This window comes from Aspergillus glaucus, assembly GCF_001890805.1.
Source record: "Aspergillus glaucus CBS 516.65 unplaced genomic scaffold ASPGLscaffold_32, whole genome shotgun sequence".
Taxonomy (NCBI): domain Eukaryota; kingdom Fungi; phylum Ascomycota; class Eurotiomycetes; order Eurotiales; family Aspergillaceae; genus Aspergillus; species Aspergillus glaucus.
The window spans coordinates 14,374-34,786 of NW_019170484.1; the positions used below are offsets into that span (position 1 = coordinate 14,374).

Genomic DNA, 20,413 nt, shown 5'->3' on the forward strand with positions numbered 1-20,413 from the left:
GCACACATGTATTTAGAGCCGCTCGATCGGGCATCCGTCCGATATCTCTTCAACGAAATCTTTTGTGCCAAAGCTAGTCATTAGCATTTCCGGGCCTAGCCCCTTAACACCCCCCCTGGAATTGTTAATACAAAGCACTACAACAGTGGTTTCTACAATCCCCATTGCTGAATAAATTATATCATAGAATTCTCTTCTGTTATATCCTGCCATTATCAGACTCTTTTAGGTGATGCTGGGGGCTCACTGCTGATCGTCACTGTCAACGGTCGGATTGCCCAGGTCAAAGCTCCACTTGCGGCTTACCCATCTTCATTTCGAAGCTTGTTTGCGGAGCCAATTTCTGGAGGCCGTTGGAGGCTATTGGAGGCTGACTATGCCCCCTGGCAGCGCTACATCCTATCCAACCCGGCAAGACACAGTGGCCCATCTTTCCCGAAGAGGAAATTTGCTTAGCCCTGATGCTCCCTTGCCCCGCCTGCACATTTCAGCCGCTCTTACGACATTGCCAACAATCAAAGGGTATTTAAAAAGATCAGTTCCCCGAAGGCTTGGAAATCAGAGCACTTTTGATAGGTAGAAGGTTTATACCAACCTGAGTCGTCAAGTTAGCGGACTTTTCAAGGGCAGGCTTGCCGTAGGTGTCAATTACTATGCTCGGAAGGATGTCATAGGCACTATTCAGAGTGAATAGAGGAAGAACTCTGATTCTAGATATCTATCTCTCGTACGGCCTTTTTATAAACAATCTGGCGGCCGTCAACTAAGCGCAAAAGGGAAGGTCGTTGCGAAAGAAGTTCAAAGAGACAAAAGGAGTACAAAGTGCATAACGCATGTAGGATGCTGGCTGCATAGCCGTAGTCCCCCCATCCCATCATCTCTCCATCATATCCTTTGTGGATACGATTCGGCATGGATAAGAAGTATGTCGTAAATAGACCGGTAAGTCGGGCTTTGATTGGTCAGTCGGAGAATCAAGCATATCAATCAGCCTTCAGCGTATATAGAAGTCAACAAGTAGTCTGATAACCCTCCCCCTCCCCTCCCCCCGGCCCGCCTCCCTCCACGGCGAGCCACTCATCCCTTTGCAGCCATAGCATCGCCGGGCTGGACAGACGGTTCGGTGGCGACCTCTGTGGCCATGAAATGTGAGTCAGGCTATGGCAAGGAAAGGCATTGACGATACTATTGTATTCGTAGCTGTCTAGCTGGATGAGGGTGGATCTCCTCTATCCGGCATGTGTGGGCTCGCTAGTGCGGGCCAATCAGGAACGGGGCATATTGGAGCCTGAGGCTCTAACATGATACTCTCCGCACGGCTCATGTCGTCGTCTGAGGGCATGTTGACGATGATCATATACAACACTTTCTATACCGCAGAACACCTCATTTAGTACCATTGAATCATGACATGGGGGAAGAGAAAGGAAAGAGCCCACATCAGCAATCTTGCACCGCGCTCCACGTCCCTCGCCATTCCGGGTCTCCCCCCGCCAGGTGGTGTTGTAGGGAACCAGACCCCCCGTAGCCAGCGATATCGGGGACTTGTTGGTGTTGTCATTGGGGTCAGCGAACTTGGACGTGAACGCGCGCTTTGGGGGCGCTGCCAGGGGGCTCGTCGGGTTCCTCGCCGCCTGGACCCAGATTGATAGATCATCAGTAGTCCATTCCTCCCTCGTTTCCCTCTACACATCTCTGGGGAGTGGAGGGGGACTCACATATTCCGCCTGCGCCCGTCGGTCGTAGTAATCCGCCACAAACTTGCGGAACTTCTTATACCTTCCCAGCTTCTCTGCCTGCTCGGCGTTGGCGTTGGTCTCCAGCCAGTCCAGGACGGGGAATACCAGCGGAGCGGATTCTGGGAACTCAGAGGGCCCGGTGGTGCCGCTGTGGGTGCGCAGCTTGTCTGTGTACTTGCGCACGCCTATCTTCACATCTGAGGTCGTGGCAATTGCCGTGGCCAGTGACTCGTCGGTCATGGCCTTCTCGTGGGTATTGTCGAAGGAGAGCACCAGGCAGTAAAGCCCGCGCGGCTGGAAGAAGCCCTGGTTCAGCTTCTGCAGGAAGGCGTTGGCCCTGTTGCATGGTCAGCTTGCCATTCTTCTCTCTGCTCTGGATGCTCATCTTAATCACGCACTGCACACGGCCCCTCATCTCCATGGCGATGGCATTGACCACCTGGATGGCGAATCCCACTCCGCACCCGATGGCGTGTCCCGGCAAGGCAAAGGCTGCAGCGGCCGTCAGATTGGTGGTCATCATCCACTGCGGTGCCCGGCTGGCGCGCGTAAATGTCACCAGGAAATCCATGAAGGTATCCTGGTTGATGCCACAGACCTGGAGGTCCGGTGCATAGGCTCTCACGAAGCCCCGGACACGCACTCCGGGCCGACGCTGGGGGATGATGACGGGCAACGGGAGTCGACCTGCGGACGCGCTGCCCGGGGGAGGAGGCGGGCATCGCTGGAGGAAATCATCTGCCAAGCGGGCTGGATTACGGATCTTCTTCGGTTGGTCCTCACTGTCCGAAGGGGGAACCTGACACAGCTCATCCTGGATCTCATCCAGCGCCCACTGTTCGTCTTCCAGGGAGATGCGCGCAGCGTCGTCTTTTCTCAATGAAGATTAATTTTCTATCAGTGCCATACCAATTGCGACGAAGATAGTCAAGTAACATACTCTCAGTGGGAGTTTCTGGTGTCTTGTGGCGGTGGATGGTCTCAGCCACCAGACCGATGCTGGCAGCGATGGCCATGTTCATCTTCTCCAGAACGACAACCATTTTGCTTTTCCCTTCTTGCTTTCTTTTTTTCGGTAGGGTTCTCTACAGACAGAGTCAAAGTTCGAAAACGGGAGGAAAGGGAGAGGAAGAGTCAGAGTGGTCCTGTCAGACAGGTATCAGCAGAGCGTCACCGGCAGCACCCGAAGAGGAAGTGAAAGAAGGCCAGCCAGGCGGAGCAGCCCAGGATGCAACCGCATGCACTGGCTTCTGGTTTCCTGATCCACTGGCATCGTGCAATGGTGGCGTTTTTCACGCTGATGTTGGGTCGGATTTTGGGCTGTGATGGGGTTCTCCTCAGACAAAGATTGTGGCGATGAAGCCATGGATTGGCCAGTTGTGGCAAGAGGTGCTGCACGCTAAGAATCGCGCTATTAATAGATAATCTGACTGTCGCGGGCTCGGAATAGTAGATACTAACGAACTGAATTCCTATCTAAACTATTGTAGCCATCGACGAGAATATCGAATCTGGGGAGAAAAGAAGAAGAGGAATCTATCCCATGGGGGTATGTTAGAGGCTAGGCCCGGAAATGCTATTGACTAGCTTTGGTACAAAAGATTTCGTTGAAGAAAGGAACGAATACCCATTACCCAGTCAGGCCGCTCTATGACTATAGTTGCATGCGCGCGCAGTGCGGGTAGATAGCCCCTCCGATAATCTCTCCGTCTGGTAACCTCTCCACCCGACTAAACATACTGCTTATGCGACAGGCGCAGCCTGTAACAATGATTATAGAATGAGTTGCTCAGCCATCTAAAGCGTATGGCTATGGTGTCCCTATGGAATCTGTCGGGCTCGGGAAGCGGGCCGATTATTAATCCGTTTTGGCTTTCTGATGAATATCGGATGATATCGGACCGATCTAGTGAGCTCCGGAGAAGTTTTATCGTACGGCGATGGAACACTCTCAGTTAGTTCTAGTAAGCACTCTACAGCAGACTCAACACTACGTACATTCTCTACTGCGCGATACTGTCTCTACGGCTCACGGCTGTCATATGGGCCTCGTACGGTAATCCGGAGAATCGGCACCGCTGCCCCGAAGCTTCCCCGTTTCACTTTCATCCGAATGTCGGCCCGCGTTTTGTGGCCTAAGGCACCAAACTGTGAGCGGTCTTCATAATGTGGAGACCAGCGTTCTCTTGGTAGCATGTCTTCAATTGCTAGAGCTTTAGAGCTAGTTTCATAATGCAAAACTACCATATTCACTCTATAGCATATCTTTAGGGTCAGTCATACCCCCCGACACAATCTGGTCTGGAATATGCGTCTGCACGACCCCATCCTCACCCAAATACTCAGGCCTGGAGTACAACAATCATATCAATGTCGAAGGATTATCGTTCAATGGTTCTATTCTAAGCCCGTCCATCACACACAGGTTCATCCACATAAACGACGTGGTACGAACTAAATTAAATGAGAACATCCATCGCGTAAGCCTGCGCGTCGCTCTCATGCACTCTGCCAGTCTTGTTGAACCAACCTGCGATTTCACAGTTTATTGGATAAGAAAGTCGTCTCAACATGTATCCCCGTATTTCGGACTCCCCGCTATGCAGTAGAATCCAACCAGAGTACGGCCCCGGTCAAAAGCTCCGAGCGTTTACTCTTACGGTCCAGTTCAGATCTCGAAAAAGAGTCTATGCAGGATTCCGGTGGAGTGAGACCGTACATTGTGACTCCGCGGCTTAGCATGGATGTCATTATCGCGCTACTCCGTAGGTGGACGGACATTTTAACCGAGTTCCTGCATTCTTGGTATTTTCCATGTGGTATGATTCACTCCGGAAGTCCAACTGCGATTCCGGGGATGTCCAAGCATCGGAATACTTTCGGAGAGACTACTCCGGAGTAGTTCGGAGTATGTACTCCGACCCCGCATCCCCGCACTGGGAATATTACACGGTGGATGCAGCTGTCATGCAGTACGTAATGATATTACCGCCGTCGTGGCTCGGCGTCACACAATTGCCGTTTTTGGACAAGCCGCATGATACTTTCCGACTCTTTGTCTGTGCTGCGGTATGTATGGTACGGTACGGTCCATTAGCCAAGACGATGCTGGGGCGTGGATGCTTATTGTGGGATGCTTGGGATGCTTGGGTTTCTTGGGATGCCTAGAATGCTAAGAATGCTAAGAATGCTAAGAATGCTTGTCAAAACCAAGCATCGCCAAGGGATCGTGATGGATCCTATATAAACAGAATACTTCATAGAGTATATGGCCCTACAAAAGATGTGGAACGAAATGTAACTGTCAATCTCATGTATTATTACCATACCAGATCCGGTCTTTGCTTTTTGTTGGAACCAGTGATTGGTTTCTCTCAAGCGAACAGACACCACCGCGGGTTGAATCCGACCCTCCATAGAGAGTGCCAAACAAAAGGGGTCGTATTCGGCTAACTTCCTAGATTTGGTCCACCCAGGCAGATGTACAGAGTATACAAGGATCCATTGTGTTTTTCCACCTGGAGACCCCGGAACACCCATCATTTCCCTTCCTCCGCAGCCTCCCGATCCGGCAATCTTACTCTTATTCACTCCGCATGACCCTGACTCCCAGCCTTGGCCCCCACGCTATGTTTTCAAATAAAGCATTTTTTACGTCGACGGCGGGGATGCCAACCTGCCGCTAAGCCTTTTCCTGGGGTCCCATTGGGCCCTTGGCTCTCTTGACGGCTCGCGAGACATGCCCAATACCGGCACCCATTGTCCCCTAGAACCTTGTCTGTCCCTCTTTGATTAATCAAACCGTAAGACTGGCACTAAATCCCGATGGATACAAAATTGCTCATGCCCCCCGCCAGCATGGTTGTGAGTTTTCTCCTGTTACCATTGTCCTGGTGCTTGTCTTGTCTTCCTCCCATACCAGCAACAAGATGTGGACAACAACCTGTGGCTTGCGGGGCAGGAAGCTCCATATTGCCATTACCATCACCTCCGTTCTGGGATTCTCACTCTTCGGTTATGATCAGGGTTTGATGTCCGGTATCATTTCCGGCGACCAATTCACCAAGGAGTTCTCCCCTCTCTATATTCCCCCAGAGGATGACCCATCTTACTCCGCCTCTTACTCTCAGCATGTCTCGGTCCTCCGTGGTGCGGTGACTGCCTGTTACGAACTCGGTTGTTTCTTCGGCGCCATTTTCACCCTCATGTACGGTGAAAAGATCGGTCGAACCCCGTTGCTGGTCGCCGGAGGAATCATCATGGTCGTCGGTGCCGTCATCTCCACCGCTGCTTTCGGTCCTCAATGGGGTTTGGGTCAGTTCGTTGTCGGTCGTGTGATTTCAGGTCTTGGAAACGGCATGGATACGGCGACAATTCCGGTCTGGCAGTCAGAATGTTCTCGCGCTCACAATCGGGGGTTCCTTGTCTGTTTTGAGGGTGCCATTATCGCCGTCGGCACTTTCGTCGCCTATTGGGTCGACTTTGGTCTCTCGTACGTTAATACTTCGGTCCAGTGGCGCTTCCCTGTCGCGTTCCAGATCATCTTCGCCATTCTTGTCACCGTCGGCGCTTTGATGCTGCCCGAGTCCCCTCGCTGGTTTGTCATGAGGGGGCGTGATGAGGAAGCACGCCATGTCCTGGCCCAACTCAACGATGCTGAACCCGATTCGGAGAGTGTGCTCAACGATTTCAACCTCATGAAGGCCGACCTCAGATCGACCCAGGACACCAAGGCCAGCTGGAAGACGCTCTTCACCTTTGGCAAGACCCAGGAATTCCAGCGCATGATGATCGGTTGCTCCGGTCAGTTTTTCCAGCAATTCACCGGCTGCAACGCCGCCATCTACTATTCCACGCTGCTCTTTGAACAGAATTTGAATATGTCACACCGTCTCTCATTGGTTCTGGGTGGTGTCTTTGCCACAGTCTATGCCCTCGCTACTATTCCCTCCTTTTTCATGATTGAGAGGGTTGGCCGCCGCAACCTATTCTTGATCGGTTTCCTTGGCCAGGGTCTCAGTTTCATCATCACCATGGGTTGCCTGGTTGACCCCACTGTGGAGAACTCCAAGGGTGCCATTGTTGGTATCTTCCTTTTCATCTGCTTCTTCGCCTTCACGACTCTGCCGCTGCCCTGGATCTACCCGCCGGAGATCAACCCTCTCCGCACCCGTACCATGGCGGCTGCGGCCTCGACTTGCACCAACTGGATCTGCAACTTTGCCGTCGTCATGTTCACCCCCGTTTTCTCCGACGCCAGTGGCTGGGGCATCTACCTCTTCTTCGCACTCGTCAACTTTTGCGCCGTGCCCTTCGCCTGGTTCTTCTACGCTGAAACTGCGGGCCGTGATCTGGAAGAGGTTGACATTATTTTCGCCAAGGCCCATATCGAGGGCAAGTGGGCCTACCAGGTCGCCAATGAGTTGCCCAAGCTCAGTGCCGACCAGATTGCTCAGATGTCCGGTGACCTGGGCTTGAGTTTGCCGGATGCGAGAGTCACATATGGAGCTGAAAAGGCAGAGATCGCCATTAGCAGTGGCGACAGCCAGGAGAAGCATATCACCGAATAGATATCTCCTATACTAACAGACAGTGGCCATGTACAGTCAGGCCGTTTGAAGTTTAATTTGGAGACGGAAAGAATTGGCTCGCGGTGGGGTGCCACTGATAGATATAAATTAATGTCTTGATCCTCGCGCTATTCTTAATTGACTATTTTGCTTCGCATAATTTGTACGTACAAGAATGACATTGTTACTCTTTTCTTCTGTCACATAACGTTATGGCTGGAAGCCGGTCTTCGACTTCAACTCCGTAGCTAAATACGCGCATTTCCGGTGTTCGCTACACTCTGATTTCCAATCGCAAGTTTGACAGCGGCTCTCATCGAATCCCGCGGCGCATCCCTGCCCGTCCAGAGCTCAGACTGTCCGAAGGCCTGTTGCAGGAGTACCTCGAGACCATCGGCCGTAGTCCATTCGCCGTGCGCCCTGGAAACTGAAAGCAAATTTGTAACCGGCGGCTTGTAAGACATCTCAATGCACAGTCCCTTTGGCTTTCGAAAAAGGTCAACGAACGCTGATCGCGGCAGCACCTCACCGGGAATAGTGCCGATGATAATATCGGGCCCCTCTATGATATCCGATTGGTGCGCCGCAACCGTGACACTGCATATATCCCGAAAGTCGATAGCAATTTTACGGGCCTTGTCGACCGTTCGGTTCCAAACGTAAATTTGCTTAATCCCTGCCTGGGCCAAAGCGTAGACAGCTGCTCTACCTGCTCCACCGGCACCAATAACGAGCCCGACGGTTGACCGCGAGGATTCGAGCGACGGATATCCAACAGCAATAGAGTACAAGCCAGTCCAGTCGGTGTTATCTCCGTGAATCGTTCGAGCTCCGGAGTCATTTCGGCGCGCAACGAGGGTGTTTATGGCGCCGATTTTCATAGCCGCATCTGATATTTTGTTGCAATAGTGGTCGACGCTGAGTTTGTGCGGCATGGTAACACTAGCGCCTCCAAAGTCGTTGTCGTTGATTAGGTGCTCCACATCGTTGAGGCTTGTGCAGTCGCGAATGTCGTAGTTATGCGGGAGTCCGAGGGCCGTGAATGCCGCATTGTGTATGGCTGGGGAGAGACTTTGCGATATGTTCTGTCCGAAGATGTGGAAGTGCATGTTGATCATATACTGAAATGTCCGATCAGTTGGATGAATGTAAGAATTGAGCTATTGAAAGATACCATTATCACACTTATAAGTAGACGTTGATGTCGATACGGATGTTATTGATCGGGGCTGACTACGGATTCAGTTCCGATGCAGTCTGTCGGCTGTATTCATATCCTAGGACGCGAACCCGCATGGGTTTGCGAACTGGTTCGAGACGTACAATCTCTAGTTCTTAGAGTCGAATGCCATCTTTACGGACATTCGAGTTGTGAAATTTCATCGTTGAATGTCTAATATTCGTCTACTTCTAGAAAGCTGTCAATGCTATGTCTAGTGCTATACATGCAAGGAAACTTGTATTACTTTGGCAAAAGACTTGTAATATCAGTGTACTCAGGGCTATAGCTACTTTTTTATCAAATTTCTCGCAGCATGTTCAATAGCAACTTCATATCCAAACACCCCTAGTCCAATGATACACGCCGCAGCCTTATCCGACAAATAGCTGTGTTTCCGAAAAGCCTCACGAGCATGAACATTCGTAATATGCACCTCAATAAATGGAATATTCACACACAACAATGCATCCCGGATGGCAACGCTGGTATGTGTGAACGCACCCGGATTAATCACGATTGCGTCGGTGATACCTCGCGCGGCATGGATGCGGTCGATCAGATGGCCCTCGTGGTTTGATTGGAATGCTTCAATCTGCGCCCCGAGTTTGGTTCCCAGTTCGAGTGCTGATTGCTCAACGTCTTTCAGAGTTGTTGTGCCGTAAAGGTGTGGTTCTCGAGTACCGAGGAGGCTCAGGTTCGGGCCGTTGAGGAGGAGTATCGAAGGCATACTACTGTACAGATCATTAGGCAATCGTTTGGAGATATCGATGGACAACTTACGTCTTGATTCCTTGATTGTATTCGTCATATATTAGACGGTCGTAAGAGATAACCAGGCATGCAATGTATACCTCGAGCATGGTACATATAAGCGCCATTGTACGGACTGTTTTTCCGCGGGTAAAGTTATATTCGAGGAAAACAACTCACCCGGAAGCTGGCCCGCAGGGTAATTTTCTACAGAATCAAAATGAAAGACAATGTAGACGACGGGAAATTACAATTACGATATCGTTGTTATATACGTAGCTTCATAATTCCAGAACGGACTAAGGATTCTCATCTGTATACCCGGAGTGAACTGTAGCATACCTCCTCTGGACAGCATCTCGCATGATATAAACTGGCGCAGGTCTTCCTGTGAGTATCTCAAATTGTGCAACGCCCTGTTCAACAAGTACTTCAGAACCATCGACTAGGATCCATCCTCGCGAGACCTTTGACTGCATCTGCTTTGTAAACGGCGTAACGAGGGGGGTGTATGCTAGCTGTATGAAGTGTTAGAACAGAGTCGAGCAAAGTCAAGGACACGCGAACCTCAATGGATACACCACCAGTTTTGCTACAAAGCCATTGTTCTGGTATAGAGAAAGTAGCAGGCGTATCTGGAGCAATACAGGATACAATCACTGTCGGTTGACGCAGCTGCGTCGGCCAAGGGGAGTCCAATGTCTCCAGGACAGACAATGACAGAGATTCCTTCCAACCAGACGTCGATAAATGGTTGTAATATTCGACCAGTTTATGAGCATTCTCTCTTGTCCGATTGAAGATGCAAATGTTTTGTATGCCGACTTGAACGCAGGCATAAATCGCCGCGCGCGCCATTCCACCAGCCCCGACGATGAGCGCGCTAGTTCCTTGTTTGACGGAGTTTGCTGGAGATAGGTTTAGCTGGATGCAGTTCATTATCCCAATGTAATCGGTATTATAGCCCTTCAGGATAGGTCCCTTCGAAGGCTGACCACTAACGAGGTCCTTCTCAACGACGACCGTGTTCACGGCACCAATGCAACGCGCATCGGGGGCCACTTCATCCAGCATTTGTAGTATATCTGTTTTATACGGAAGTGACACGACAAGCCCATCTCTGTCTCCTTCTTCGAAGAGTCGTTGAACGCTCGAGAAAGAGTCGACTTGCATGGAATCATACACATGGGGCATTCCACATGCGCTGTAGGCTGCGTTGTGCATGTGCGGCGACAAGCTATAAGTGACTGTCTTCCCAACAATCGTAAAATGCTTTTTCGGGAGGAAATAACTCGAATACAGCGCCTGGTGAGCCTGTTGTAAGGTGACGCCATTATGTAGCATAGACGGGAGAACTATAGGAGACAATATCGGATTGAAACAAACAGAAGTCCGGCCCTGCACGTCGGTATTATATCCGATGATTGGAATCTCAAGTGACTTGTTGGCTGCATGTATAATTCGGAGACACTCCAAGTTGTTGAGCACGGAATCTGATGTAGATGTGATCCGAATAGCGTCGCAGCTCAGGATTCTCGCCTTTTTGTACATTACTCGCCATGTCGTCGATTCCCAAACACGAGACCATGCCGTTGGTGTATGCCAAATGCCTATCATTTTAGCGTGACCCTTCGCAGCAGTTAGGGCATCGGCACGCGCCGTGCAGTCCAGAGAGACGATCACCATGTCCGGAGCTTGTCGGAATCCAATCTCCAGCAGATCTTCATAGTACGTAGTGTTGGGATTTTCAGAGGTCCCGATATCGAAAATGACGGGCAGTCTCGTGTGTTGCCGCAGAAAAGAAATCTGCTTGGATACGCGATGCGCAACAGTGTTGGGGTTTTCAACGTCCCCATCAAGTATCAAATTTACAGCATCCGCGCCGCACTCGAGTACCGAGAGGTCCGACTTGATATCCTCCAGCCAGCTCAAAGGGACCTGTAATGCATGGGTGTATGAGAGAGAAAGCGGATCGGCAGAGTGCAAGAGACGCGACGACTGCCCGAAGATGGCATTCAAGAACCGTTTGAAGTCACGTTCTGTCTGTTTCAACTTTAGCGGTGCCCTGATTCCCTCTCCGTCGGGCTGGGTAATGTTGAAAAAGTCAAAGTTGGAGCATCGTCCATACAATATGTTGCTCACACGATGTGCACGGGTGAACTTCTCTTCATCGCGCAAGACGTCGGGGTGCTTGTCTATATCGCGCCTGATCAGAACGACAGGATTTGTCTTGCACAGTTCGCGCAGTGTCATCGATCCTCTGCCGCGAAGCACCTTGAAGAACCCGACAAGAACAGCACCAGTGCGTTTTCTTTCAATAACATCGGTGGTAATCTCATGCTCCAAAACCTGATATCGCTCTGGGCCATATGTGTCGATATAATCTCCCGGTTGAATGCCTGTTTGCTGTTGGAACAGTACGTCGTAGTTTATCAACTCCCGTTGTAGTGCTGCGGACGCAATCAACCCAAGGGTTCTTTTCCCCGCGCCAACAAATCCGACAAGAATGAGGCTTTCATTCCCTTGATATCCTCGCCGTGGGTCCATTACCGATCCCAGTCTTCGCGCTTGAGCTTCGTCGCTCCCGGGGGGCAAGTTCTCTGCTAATTGAGCGTCATTTTCATTCGTCTTGGCCATGGCGCTAAATGTTCGCTTTCGAGATGCCGGTAACCCGCATTTTTCCTTGTTATCCGAGCCTTTTCCGGCCGAGGATACTTGAACCATGTTCTAGCGAGTGGTCTCCTGCAAATGGCCATTCTGCCTTGTACGGAATGGTTTGTCGTCATGGTGTCGGAACGGGTTCCGACGTCGGCTAAGATCTGAAGCGATCACGTGCACTTCTCCAAATCGAGGGGACCTCAACTGCACCAATTCCGGTAGTATTGATCTTATCAGTCAGATGCGAGATCATGTCGGAATCGGAGAGGCAATCGAAAAGACAACGAGTCAGCCAAGCCTGTGACTATTGCCGGAAGCGGAAATCCAAGTGCGATGGCGCGCAGCCGGTCTGCTCGGTTTGCCGGCTGTTCAAGAAGCCATGTACATACGGAAATGTCAAGAAGCGCGGACTGCAGTCCGGCTACGTCAGAGGGCTAGAAAGTCTCTTGGGGTTGTTTATGGATCATGTTCCGGGGAGTGAGATGACGATCAGGACTCTGTTCCGCAGCGACTACGCGGACGCCAGTTTTGTTGACGGCGAGTTCCTGGACCGCACTACGGACAGATGGCGCGGATCGGAGCTGGCAAAGGACTTAGAGCAGTTGTTGACGTCCGACGATAATGACTCTGGTCAAGTTGTATCCCAGGGGAACAAGCTCCCGCCACTCGAGGGAGAACCGGTGCATGTCCAACAGGAGCCAGTCATTCGTTCTGGCGATTCTGGGGAGTTACAAACCAGTGTTGCTCCTCTATCGTTTAGCTTTCCAGGCAATACGTCCGCTCTGGTCGACTTTTATTTTCAGACGACCCATTGTTGGTTCCCTGTGGTTGAACGGCGTGACATCCTGCAGACGTTGTATGACGATGGAGATGATACGCCTGGTGCCCGTAGGGAAGGCCATCAGCTTTGCTTATGGTCAATTATTGGTTTTACTTCAAGGGCTTTGGGGGACAACTCCTCCAACGCATGTGCGCCTGGTCCGGACCGAATCCACGCTCATATTTGTTCCCGTCTAATGTCCGACTCGACCATAGACCTCGGGCATGTCCAAGCAGTTCTTATCTTGGCTCTTTATGAAATTGGTCGAGGTGCGTTCGAGTCTGCTTGGGTCTTGACAAGTCAAGCACATCGAATGCGCATAATTGTGGATGGTCAGGGATTGCAGACGGGACGGACTCAGCACGTTGCTCGAGGATGCTTATGTCTAGATACTATCATTTCTGTCCTTCTCGATCAAACGCCCATGTTTCCTGCTTGTAAATACGGTTTACTCGCTGAGCTAGATGAGAATGGCCTCGAGGAATGGGAATCATGGGCCTCTCCATCCCAGAGTACAACAGTCACGGCTCGACGGCCGTTGCGAGTCCTCAGTACATTCAATCAGATCACACAGCTGATGCAAAAACTGAGCAACTTATTGGATGGTTCGGGAGTCTCTTCTCCAGACGATGTAATTCGCGATCTGCAGAACTGGCGCTCGAATCTGAAGAAGCAACATCAAATCAATAATAGCACACTCACTCCGCCAGTGTTAACACTCCATCTTACGTGGGACTTTGTTTTGTTGACTTCGTTTCATCGGGCTCACGCAATTGAACCCGGATTGGTACCATTGGTGGAAGGAGCTGTCGATTCGACGCTTTCAATGTTAGTGCAATATCTCGAAATGACCGGGGTCTCAGGATCTTCCCCTTTGCTGCGCGCTTTTGCAATGCAGGCCGAGCATTGTCTACATAAGATCCATCCAATGACGGACGGCAATGCCCTGTCAGTCCAGGTTCGACTCGGAGAGATACTGCAAAAGCTGGATAATCACCAGGGACGTCGAAAGCATACGCAACCTGGCATGGAACCCTTAGGTCAGTTCGAGCAGGGAACGGTGCTTCCTTCGCAACTGATAGCCGGCCCCGAAATGAGGATACAAAACGAATCTTCCACCCATAGCACGAGCCTGTCGCACCCTACACATGCCGGACTGCAAGTCCCACAGTCCCAATCCATACATGATGCCGGGGCTATACCGTCACTTCCGCAGATGGATTATCCTCCCAGTGAAATTAGTGAATTTAACGATGTATTCGACGACATGCTAGCATTTGTCCAAACTAGAAGGTAAGTGCACTCCGGTACAATATATTTTAACGTAGGCTCATTCTATCAGGCACAACGAGGACGCAACTGCATTCGCGCAGAACTTGGGGTTTCTGGCCAGCGACTTTGACTTCACTTCGCTGACTTTCCAACCCATAAAAACCAATCCTCCGAATCCTTTGCCATGAAAGCTCAAGCCTTACATGTTCAACTCCTCCCGAAGCGTATTCCAAGCAGTAATCCCCCGCTGTGCGTGGGTAAAAGGCACCGTTTGGTCGGGGTCCGACAGGGTCCGCGAAAACAACTCCATCGATACCCATCCATTGTACCCGAGGTCCTTCAAGATTGCGCGAGCAACATCGACGACAGGGAGATATCCGCCCCTTTCTTGCTCATATAGGAAAAGTCGCGCATTTCGGCTCCAGGACATGCGTGCTGGTTGTCCCTCCACGTGGAACGGATGGCCTTCGGTCAGTGGCGACTGCATCCGTTCAGCATCCGCCACCTGGATATAGAAGACCTTGCGCACATCGATTGTCCGAACCAGACGCTCGATTGACTCCTTCAGATCAATTGCGGCGTTTGGCGTCATTCCCATGATACTCGCAGGATCGGCCCAGACCCTCCCGGCGATGTTGAACGCATCCAGGCAGCATCCAAAGTTCGGTCTGTCCACTCGCCTGACAACCTCCCACATCCGGTCCCAAGTATCAATGTATGTGCCCCAGGCAAGATTTTCGTATATGAATCGAGCAGGCGGGTTCTCCTGGAGGCCAAGGTCCGCGACCTCGACCATATCTTGCACAATGAGATCCATGTCGCCGGTGACATTTTCAGTCAGAAAATTCGTCGGAATTTGAATGATATCAGTCCCTAGTATTTTTACGATTTGGAACCACAATTTGAGCTTTTCTATTTTCCTTGCATGTTCGCCTCGATCCGTAAGGCCTTCGTAGAACAGAAAAGGTTGCAAGCCGATGATCGTGAGGTCGTATGCGTCGCAGAGCTTTTTCACTTCGCCAGCTGCGGCCAGGAGATTCTCTGGGCTTGCTTCTCCGTGGCTCTTCGTGGCGTATTCTAGGTCCTCGTAGAAGATTTCGACGCCTTTGAACCCGGCTTCTGATGCTCTCGCGAGCTTCTCAGGGAGCGCATGGACCCAGGCGCGGCCCAGAGACATGGAAGCTATTGCGGGAAGACACGACATCGTTTGCTTGGAAAGGGTCTGAATCTTGTTTCGTTTGAAAATGAAGAAGCTATCTTCCAGGGCAGGAGAGGATGCTAGTTACTATATATATTCTATCCGATATTCCGCGGGCAAATACTTGTCCGAGGATCGTCCATGATTGATCTACCAGGATCTCATACTCCTACATAATCAAAAATTGATTGCCGGACTCTCCTCCGCAGCCGCTTGCAACACTCCCCAGGCTTCTTGTCTGAGAATCCGCTTACTATCCTCTTCACCACACCATAGCCGATACTGCTCGTCGATCTGATGCGCAATGATCCCCGTGCCTTCGACCGTCGTCCATCCGTATTGCTCTCCCAGCTTCAAAGTCCGAGTCCTCCGCGGCTTGAAGCACATGTCCAAAAGCACACCTTTCTCGCGCGAGGATGACAGAATCGTAACGAGGATATCGCGCGCTTCGATTTCCGCGCTAGTCTGCGGTTCGAAGTCTGGCACGGTGCCAACGATGTAGTATGGCATCTCAGTCAAACTCGTAGCCTCTTCCACTGATCGAAGATGGATGATCTGAAGACCACTCCCGTATGGCTTTGTATCTTCCAAAAGAGCCTTCACTTCGCCCTCGTCACGATTCACCACGTAGATCGGGGTGCATCCAAGCTCTTCATACAAAGCATAGACAGCTGCTCTGCACGCCCCTCCCGCGCCAATAATCAGGGCCGGTCTGCCCTTGCTCTCCTCGGAAGCGAAAGTCAGACAGGATTTTATTCCCCGCCAATCAGTGTTCGTCCCGCGAAGAGAACCGTCCGTCGCTCGATAGACGTTGTTGCACGCGCCGATCTTAACGCAGTACTCGTCCAGGCCATCGAGATGAGCCATGATCGTAGTCTTGTAGGGCATGGTGACCACGCCGCCGGCGAAGTTGGGCTTCTGGAACAATTCCATGGCATCTTCGACAGTCGGACACTCTTGGGCGAGGAAGCGCCAGTTGTAACCCAATGACTGGGCGATAAACTCGTGCATGGGAGGTGCGATGGAGTGTGTGACTCCGATTCCGACGAGGTATGCGAATTCTCGTTGATCGTCCATTTTTTGAATAGTGTGCTGTGTTTGAGTGGCAAAGCTTTCTTTCCAAGTTATTTTATAGGTCACCGCTTAAATGCGTTTGGTATCGGACTCGATGCCTCGGTTGTATATTTAGCCGTGCTGGCCTGGATTCAAATCGCGATATATAAATGAATTCTGACTATAACACACCCGTTTAGTCAGTACGCTCCTATCCAGTTCGCGACAAGATGGACAATTCACGCCCCGATTTATCTCTTATCTTGAAAGACTCCTTTCGCTACGGGTCATCGGCAAAAACACCGGATCACACCTCCAACATTTACCTCCTAGGATATCCTATTACGCATTCGCTAGCTCCTGTCCTTCACAACACTTCTTTTTCCGCACAAAAAGTTGTCTCAAGACACCTGCATCGGCGCGGCAGTGACCATGCCCCATAAAGTGACTTTCATCCCGTTCGTCGACGAAATTACTGACTAGAGAATCGCCATCGGGGCCATCAACACCGTCTTCATCCGGCGGGACGATTCCGGCCGGAGGTACATCGGGACCAACACGGACAGCATCGGGGTTCGAGAAGCGTTTCTGCAGAATATCGCGACAAAGAAAGATCTGGAATACGGGAAGACAAAGCCTGCGCTCGTGATCGGAGGCGGTGGTGCATGTCGGAGCGCTATTTATGCCCTTCATCGTTGGCTTGGTGTGAATGAAATCTACATTGTCAATCGCGTTCGATCCGAAGTCGACGACATCATCGCGTCGTTTGCCAAATTGATTTCCTTCCATGCCAGTCTTCGTTTTGTTGAAGATCTATCTTCAGCTCAGGAATTGCCCGCTCCGTTCTTCGTCGTAGGCACTGTTCCCGATTGCGCACCACAAACTCAGGGTGAAATCACAGCTAGTCTCTGTACGCGGGAATTGCTGAGCCGGAACGGAAAGAAGGGAGTGGTTCTAGAGATGTGTTACCATCCAAAAATCCGAACGTCGTTTCTAGATTTTGCAGAAGATGCTGGATGGACCGTCATTCCGGGGACGGAGGCTTTGCTATGGCAAGGTATCGTTCAACAGATTCTTTGGTCGAGGCTTCGAGTGCGGCAATTGAGGCCCGGAGGGTAATTCATGGGGAAATTGCGAAGCGCGCAAAATCATAGACCATGTGATATGTCGAAAGCATAGTTAGTTGGTTAATGCTAGTTATTTCCGATGGTTTACAGTGCTTTCTATATTTCTAATCATCGGTCTTCCGCGGATCCTTCCGCGGAAGCAATTCCGATTCAAGGATGGTACACCCATATAAGAAAGTACGGAGTATGCAGTCTATATGGACACCTGCATAACCAGTATAGTCACCATGGTCGATTTGCATAGTCTTCCCGCTGGTTCTAGACCGGAGAATGCGATTCGTAACAATGGACCGAACGACTTGGCGTTGGAGCGATATAAACTACGCGAATTGGCAGAAGGTTGGCCTGCTTATCGGTATGTCAGTATGCACCAGATGTTTTCAATTGCTAATAGAACAGTGACGCCTGCGAATGGGAAAACCTGAAATCCATCTTCCATCCCGATGCATACATCTACACCACCTGGACGGGCCGGACATTCTACCTGGACTTTATCGCCGCTTCACAACGAGGTATGGACAACGGCGCCTTCATAATGCACCGGGTCCACGGTTCGACGACCGATATCACCCCAGATGCCGTCCGGGCGGTGACCAAAATGAAAGCGACCATTACACAGCGATTTGTGATTGATGGATGCGAGGTCGACGCGGAAGCGGACTGTCGGTTCTGCTTCTTTTGGGAAAAGAACGTCGCGGACGGGGAATGGCGCGCCCGATTCGTGCGCCATTGGTACGAAAAGGATAAACTTCTGCCGATAAATCCGGGCAAGGTCCCGAAATTAGATGAGAAAAAATTGGAAGAATATCCCAATGGTTATCGGTACTTGGCGTACTGCCAGGAGAAAACGATGGGTGTTGAGGTTCTGCGCGACATGCCCGGTCATCGGAGGGAGAATGACAATGCGAATGGGCAGAAACATGATTTGCTGTATTGGCAGTGCAAACAGTGGCTGGACGGTGAGGCTATGGACATTTAATGTTCGGGGGCGCATATTTCCCTTGTGGCTGTGGCTGTACATATCCAAGGCATTACAGAGTGCAAAGTACTAACTATACAATTGTTGAATTGAGATCTCCGTGTGCTGTAGACTAGTTTGTGACTGAATGCGTTGGGCGTTGATCACAATCGGGAGATGCTCGGGAGAACCAGGATGTTCAAGTCTGCCTCGGCGACAAGGCTGCGATGATCTCGCTTCCGACGCCCTATTAGGCTTAGTTGGTGGTGGTAGTTAGATTGAGCTTAAGCGGCCAAGTCATGTCGTGTTTCGGTTTTTGTCATTCTTGCTTTTGTTGAATCACGTTGATCAGCGGCAGCCCCTGATCCTAATCTTGTGTCGAATCCTCTTTGCTCTCTCAAATGGCGGTGCCGCCAGACGGTGAAAGAAAAAAAAAAAACTCAGGTCGAACACCGAATCCGCCTTGGGGCCAGCTTAAACCCAAATAGGAAACACGAGGCTCCCTGACACGCCGATCCCCAGGGTATGCGATCCCTCCCGCCCAATCAATAGTCGCAGGCCCTAATTTGGCCCCCGCGGCGCAGTCCCTGGTGGAGCTCCCGGCGCGTTTGCTGGTCCCTCCAAGTACGCCGTATGGGAGCCGCATCGCTGCCCGAGTGCGCTTAAAAGACGCCCTCGTCCTGTGTTTTTTTTTCTTTCAGATCAATCGCAATCCATCTTCCAATTCTCTCAAAGCCTCTGAAATCCTCCAAAAGACACACAGTCTTCAATTCCACTTCTCCTTCTCTATCTTCTATCCTCCTTCAAATCAACCATCACCATGACCAGGCACAAGACCAACACGTGCTCTTCCACCGTCCGCGTCCCTCCTATGAGCATCCACAACGTCTCCCAAGTCGTTGCCTTCACCAACGACCACGCAAAAACCACCAAGTACCAGACCTGCTGCGGTGTCAACAGCGACCTCGTCATCTACAACAAGAACTGCTTCAAGTACTGCGACACCCCAACCAACCAGACTGAGGTCCTCTCGTGCATCAAGGACGCCGGCGTGACCAAGGTCGCCGCCTACAACAGCAGCCAAGAGTCCAAGGACGACACCTCGGCTGCCATTCCTGTCTCGACCAACATGATGTCCAAGTCGGCCATCGGGCTGGCCGCGATGATGGTCCTCAGCATGGCTGTCGGAACGCTATAGATTAGTCAATTGGGTAACGGTGTTTAGTTTTCTTAGCGGGTTTTTCTTTTCTTTTTTTTTTTTTTTTTCGTCAATTTTAGGATGGTTTGTTTTTGCATGATAGATGTTCTGTTGTATATACCAATACTGATAATTCGATGCATCATGCGAATGGACGAGTGCATTTTACTCAAATTTTACTCCCAAAATAATGTAAATTATGTAGAACGAGCATAACTCTGACTTGAAATGTCCTTGTATTTGTCCGAAACTGAATTGGCGCATATGCATGTTAGCACTTAATATCTGCTCCCTGTCGATACGAAACTGCCAAGTATAGCAAGGTTTTGGCCCCTCGTCATCGCACAGTCCCTTTTTACTTGGTTGAATTTGCTCGCGACTGGATGAGGTCTTATCGCTTTATAGAGTACTATATCGAGTCTTGTATCTCCGGGAGGAGAGCTCGGGAGCTACCGTTCACCATCTCCACGGGCAAGCAGTCAGGTCAAGACCTGGCGATATTGTAACTGCATTCTCGTACATGCTCGAATGTAGATAGAGTGTGGCGTAGAATCGCGGTTGAAATCCACAAGCAAAGACCGTCTTCAGGTCCGTCCGTCCAAGCGCCCTTCCGAATCTGGCGGGATTTCGGCTCGAGAGTCGAAACGCTGGACGTTATAGCAGATGTTCGATCTTGGGGTATAGCGCATTTTCCTTATTACTGTTGGACTTATCCTTTTTTTTTTTTTTTTTTGAACTTCCTGGACTCGCGTAATGACGCCTCGTGAACCCAATCGCCAAGGGACAACGGAAGAAAACTATAGAAAGAAAAAAAAGTCGGCGGGGTTGATATGATTACAATTACAGCA

General features: G+C 50.7%; 12 protein-coding genes across 12 annotated transcripts; 5 read left to right on the forward strand and 7 right to left on the reverse strand.

Annotated features, from left to right (window-relative positions):
* Positions 1 to 672: 672 nt before the first annotated feature.
* ASPGLDRAFT_52734 (uncharacterized protein) lies at positions 673 to 1,059 on the reverse strand. Its single transcript, XM_022547827.1, has one exon. It carries the CDS (start codon positions 912 to 914, stop codon positions 711 to 713), a length of 204 nt encoding a protein of 67 aa, XP_022395977.1. The 5' UTR covers positions 915 to 1,059; the 3' UTR covers positions 673 to 710.
* Positions 1,060 to 1,204: 145 nt separating this feature from the next.
* Positions 1,205 to 2,755, reverse strand: ASPGLDRAFT_137073 (uncharacterized protein; the record flags this gene model as incomplete). Its single annotated transcript, XM_022541500.1, has 5 exons — positions 1,205 to 1,369; positions 1,440 to 1,634; positions 1,719 to 2,076; positions 2,138 to 2,609; positions 2,680 to 2,755. 5 exons carry the CDS (start codon positions 2,753 to 2,755, stop codon positions 1,205 to 1,207), a joined length of 1,266 nt encoding a protein of 421 aa, XP_022395978.1.
* Positions 2,715 to 3,467, reverse strand: ASPGLDRAFT_1054438 (uncharacterized protein). Its single transcript, XM_022539487.1, has 3 exons — positions 3,367 to 3,467; positions 3,201 to 3,275; positions 2,715 to 3,131 (listed from the first exon to the last, which is right to left on the reverse strand). Exons 1-3 carry the CDS (start codon positions 3,368 to 3,370, stop codon positions 2,899 to 2,901), a joined length of 312 nt encoding a protein of 103 aa, XP_022395979.1. The 5' UTR covers positions 3,371 to 3,467; the 3' UTR covers positions 2,715 to 2,898.
* A 2,021-nt stretch (positions 3,468 to 5,488) lies between these two features.
* ASPGLDRAFT_52739 (sugar porter family MFS transporter) lies at positions 5,489 to 7,568 on the forward strand. The gene has a single exon (XM_022547828.1). The coding sequence runs from the start codon at positions 5,669 to 5,671 to the stop codon at positions 7,307 to 7,309; it is 1,641 nt and encodes a 546-aa protein (XP_022395980.1). The 5' UTR covers positions 5,489 to 5,668; the 3' UTR covers positions 7,310 to 7,568.
* Positions 7,317 to 8,475, reverse strand: ASPGLDRAFT_1054493 (uncharacterized protein). Its single transcript, XM_022539488.1, has one exon. It carries the CDS (start codon positions 8,425 to 8,427, stop codon positions 7,558 to 7,560), a length of 870 nt encoding a protein of 289 aa, XP_022395981.1. The 5' UTR covers positions 8,428 to 8,475; the 3' UTR covers positions 7,317 to 7,557.
* Positions 8,476 to 8,817: 342 nt separating this feature from the next.
* On the reverse strand, positions 8,818 to 9,258 carry ASPGLDRAFT_137162 (type II 3-dehydroquinate dehydratase; the record flags this gene model as incomplete). The annotated part of the gene is made up of 1 exon (XM_022541508.1): positions 8,818 to 9,258. One exon carries the CDS (start codon positions 9,256 to 9,258, stop codon positions 8,818 to 8,820), a length of 441 nt encoding a protein of 146 aa, XP_022395982.1.
* A 322-nt stretch (positions 9,259 to 9,580) lies between these two features.
* On the reverse strand, positions 9,581 to 11,828 carry ASPGLDRAFT_137135 (putative pentafunctional AROM polypeptide; the record flags this gene model as incomplete). Its single annotated transcript, XM_022541506.1, has 2 exons — positions 9,581 to 9,799; positions 9,849 to 11,828. The coding sequence occupies 2 exons, from the start codon at positions 11,826 to 11,828 to the stop codon at positions 9,581 to 9,583; spliced, it is 2,199 nt and encodes a 732-aa protein (XP_022395983.1).
* Positions 11,829 to 12,190: 362 nt separating this feature from the next.
* ASPGLDRAFT_103375 (uncharacterized protein) lies at positions 12,191 to 13,348 on the forward strand (the record flags this gene model as incomplete). The annotated part of the gene is made up of 1 exon (XM_022539440.1): positions 12,191 to 13,348. A coding segment is annotated over one exon (1,158 nt), but the record flags the coding sequence as incomplete, so codon positions are not given.
* An 882-nt stretch (positions 13,349 to 14,230) lies between these two features.
* On the reverse strand, positions 14,231 to 16,329 carry ASPGLDRAFT_77674 (uncharacterized protein; the record flags this gene model as incomplete). Its single annotated transcript, XM_022549908.1, has 2 exons — positions 15,573 to 16,329; positions 14,231 to 15,158 (listed from the first exon to the last, which is right to left on the reverse strand). The coding sequence occupies exons 1-2, from the start codon at positions 16,304 to 16,306 to the stop codon at positions 14,231 to 14,233; spliced, it is 1,662 nt and encodes a 553-aa protein (XP_022395985.1). The 5' UTR covers positions 16,307 to 16,329.
* Positions 16,330 to 16,344: 15 nt separating this feature from the next.
* ASPGLDRAFT_77675 (shikimate dehydrogenase family protein) lies at positions 16,345 to 17,401 on the forward strand (the record flags this gene model as incomplete). Its single annotated transcript, XM_022549909.1, has 2 exons — positions 16,345 to 16,677; positions 16,766 to 17,401. The coding sequence occupies exons 1-2, from the start codon at positions 16,513 to 16,515 to the stop codon at positions 17,399 to 17,401; spliced, it is 801 nt and encodes a 266-aa protein (XP_022395986.1). The 5' UTR covers positions 16,345 to 16,512.
* Positions 17,402 to 17,636: 235 nt separating this feature from the next.
* Positions 17,637 to 18,388, forward strand: ASPGLDRAFT_70175 (putative pathogenesis associated protein Pep2; the record flags this gene model as incomplete). The annotated part of the gene is made up of 2 exons (XM_022549455.1): positions 17,637 to 17,764; positions 17,809 to 18,388. The coding sequence occupies 2 exons, from the start codon at positions 17,637 to 17,639 to the stop codon at positions 18,386 to 18,388; spliced, it is 708 nt and encodes a 235-aa protein (XP_022395987.1).
* A 540-nt stretch (positions 18,389 to 18,928) lies between these two features.
* Positions 18,929 to 19,634, forward strand: ASPGLDRAFT_52749 (uncharacterized protein). Its single transcript, XM_022547829.1, has one exon. It carries the CDS (start codon positions 19,188 to 19,190, stop codon positions 19,563 to 19,565), a length of 378 nt encoding a protein of 125 aa, XP_022395988.1. The 5' UTR covers positions 18,929 to 19,187; the 3' UTR covers positions 19,566 to 19,634.
* The last annotated feature ends 779 nt before the right edge of the window (positions 19,635 to 20,413 follow it).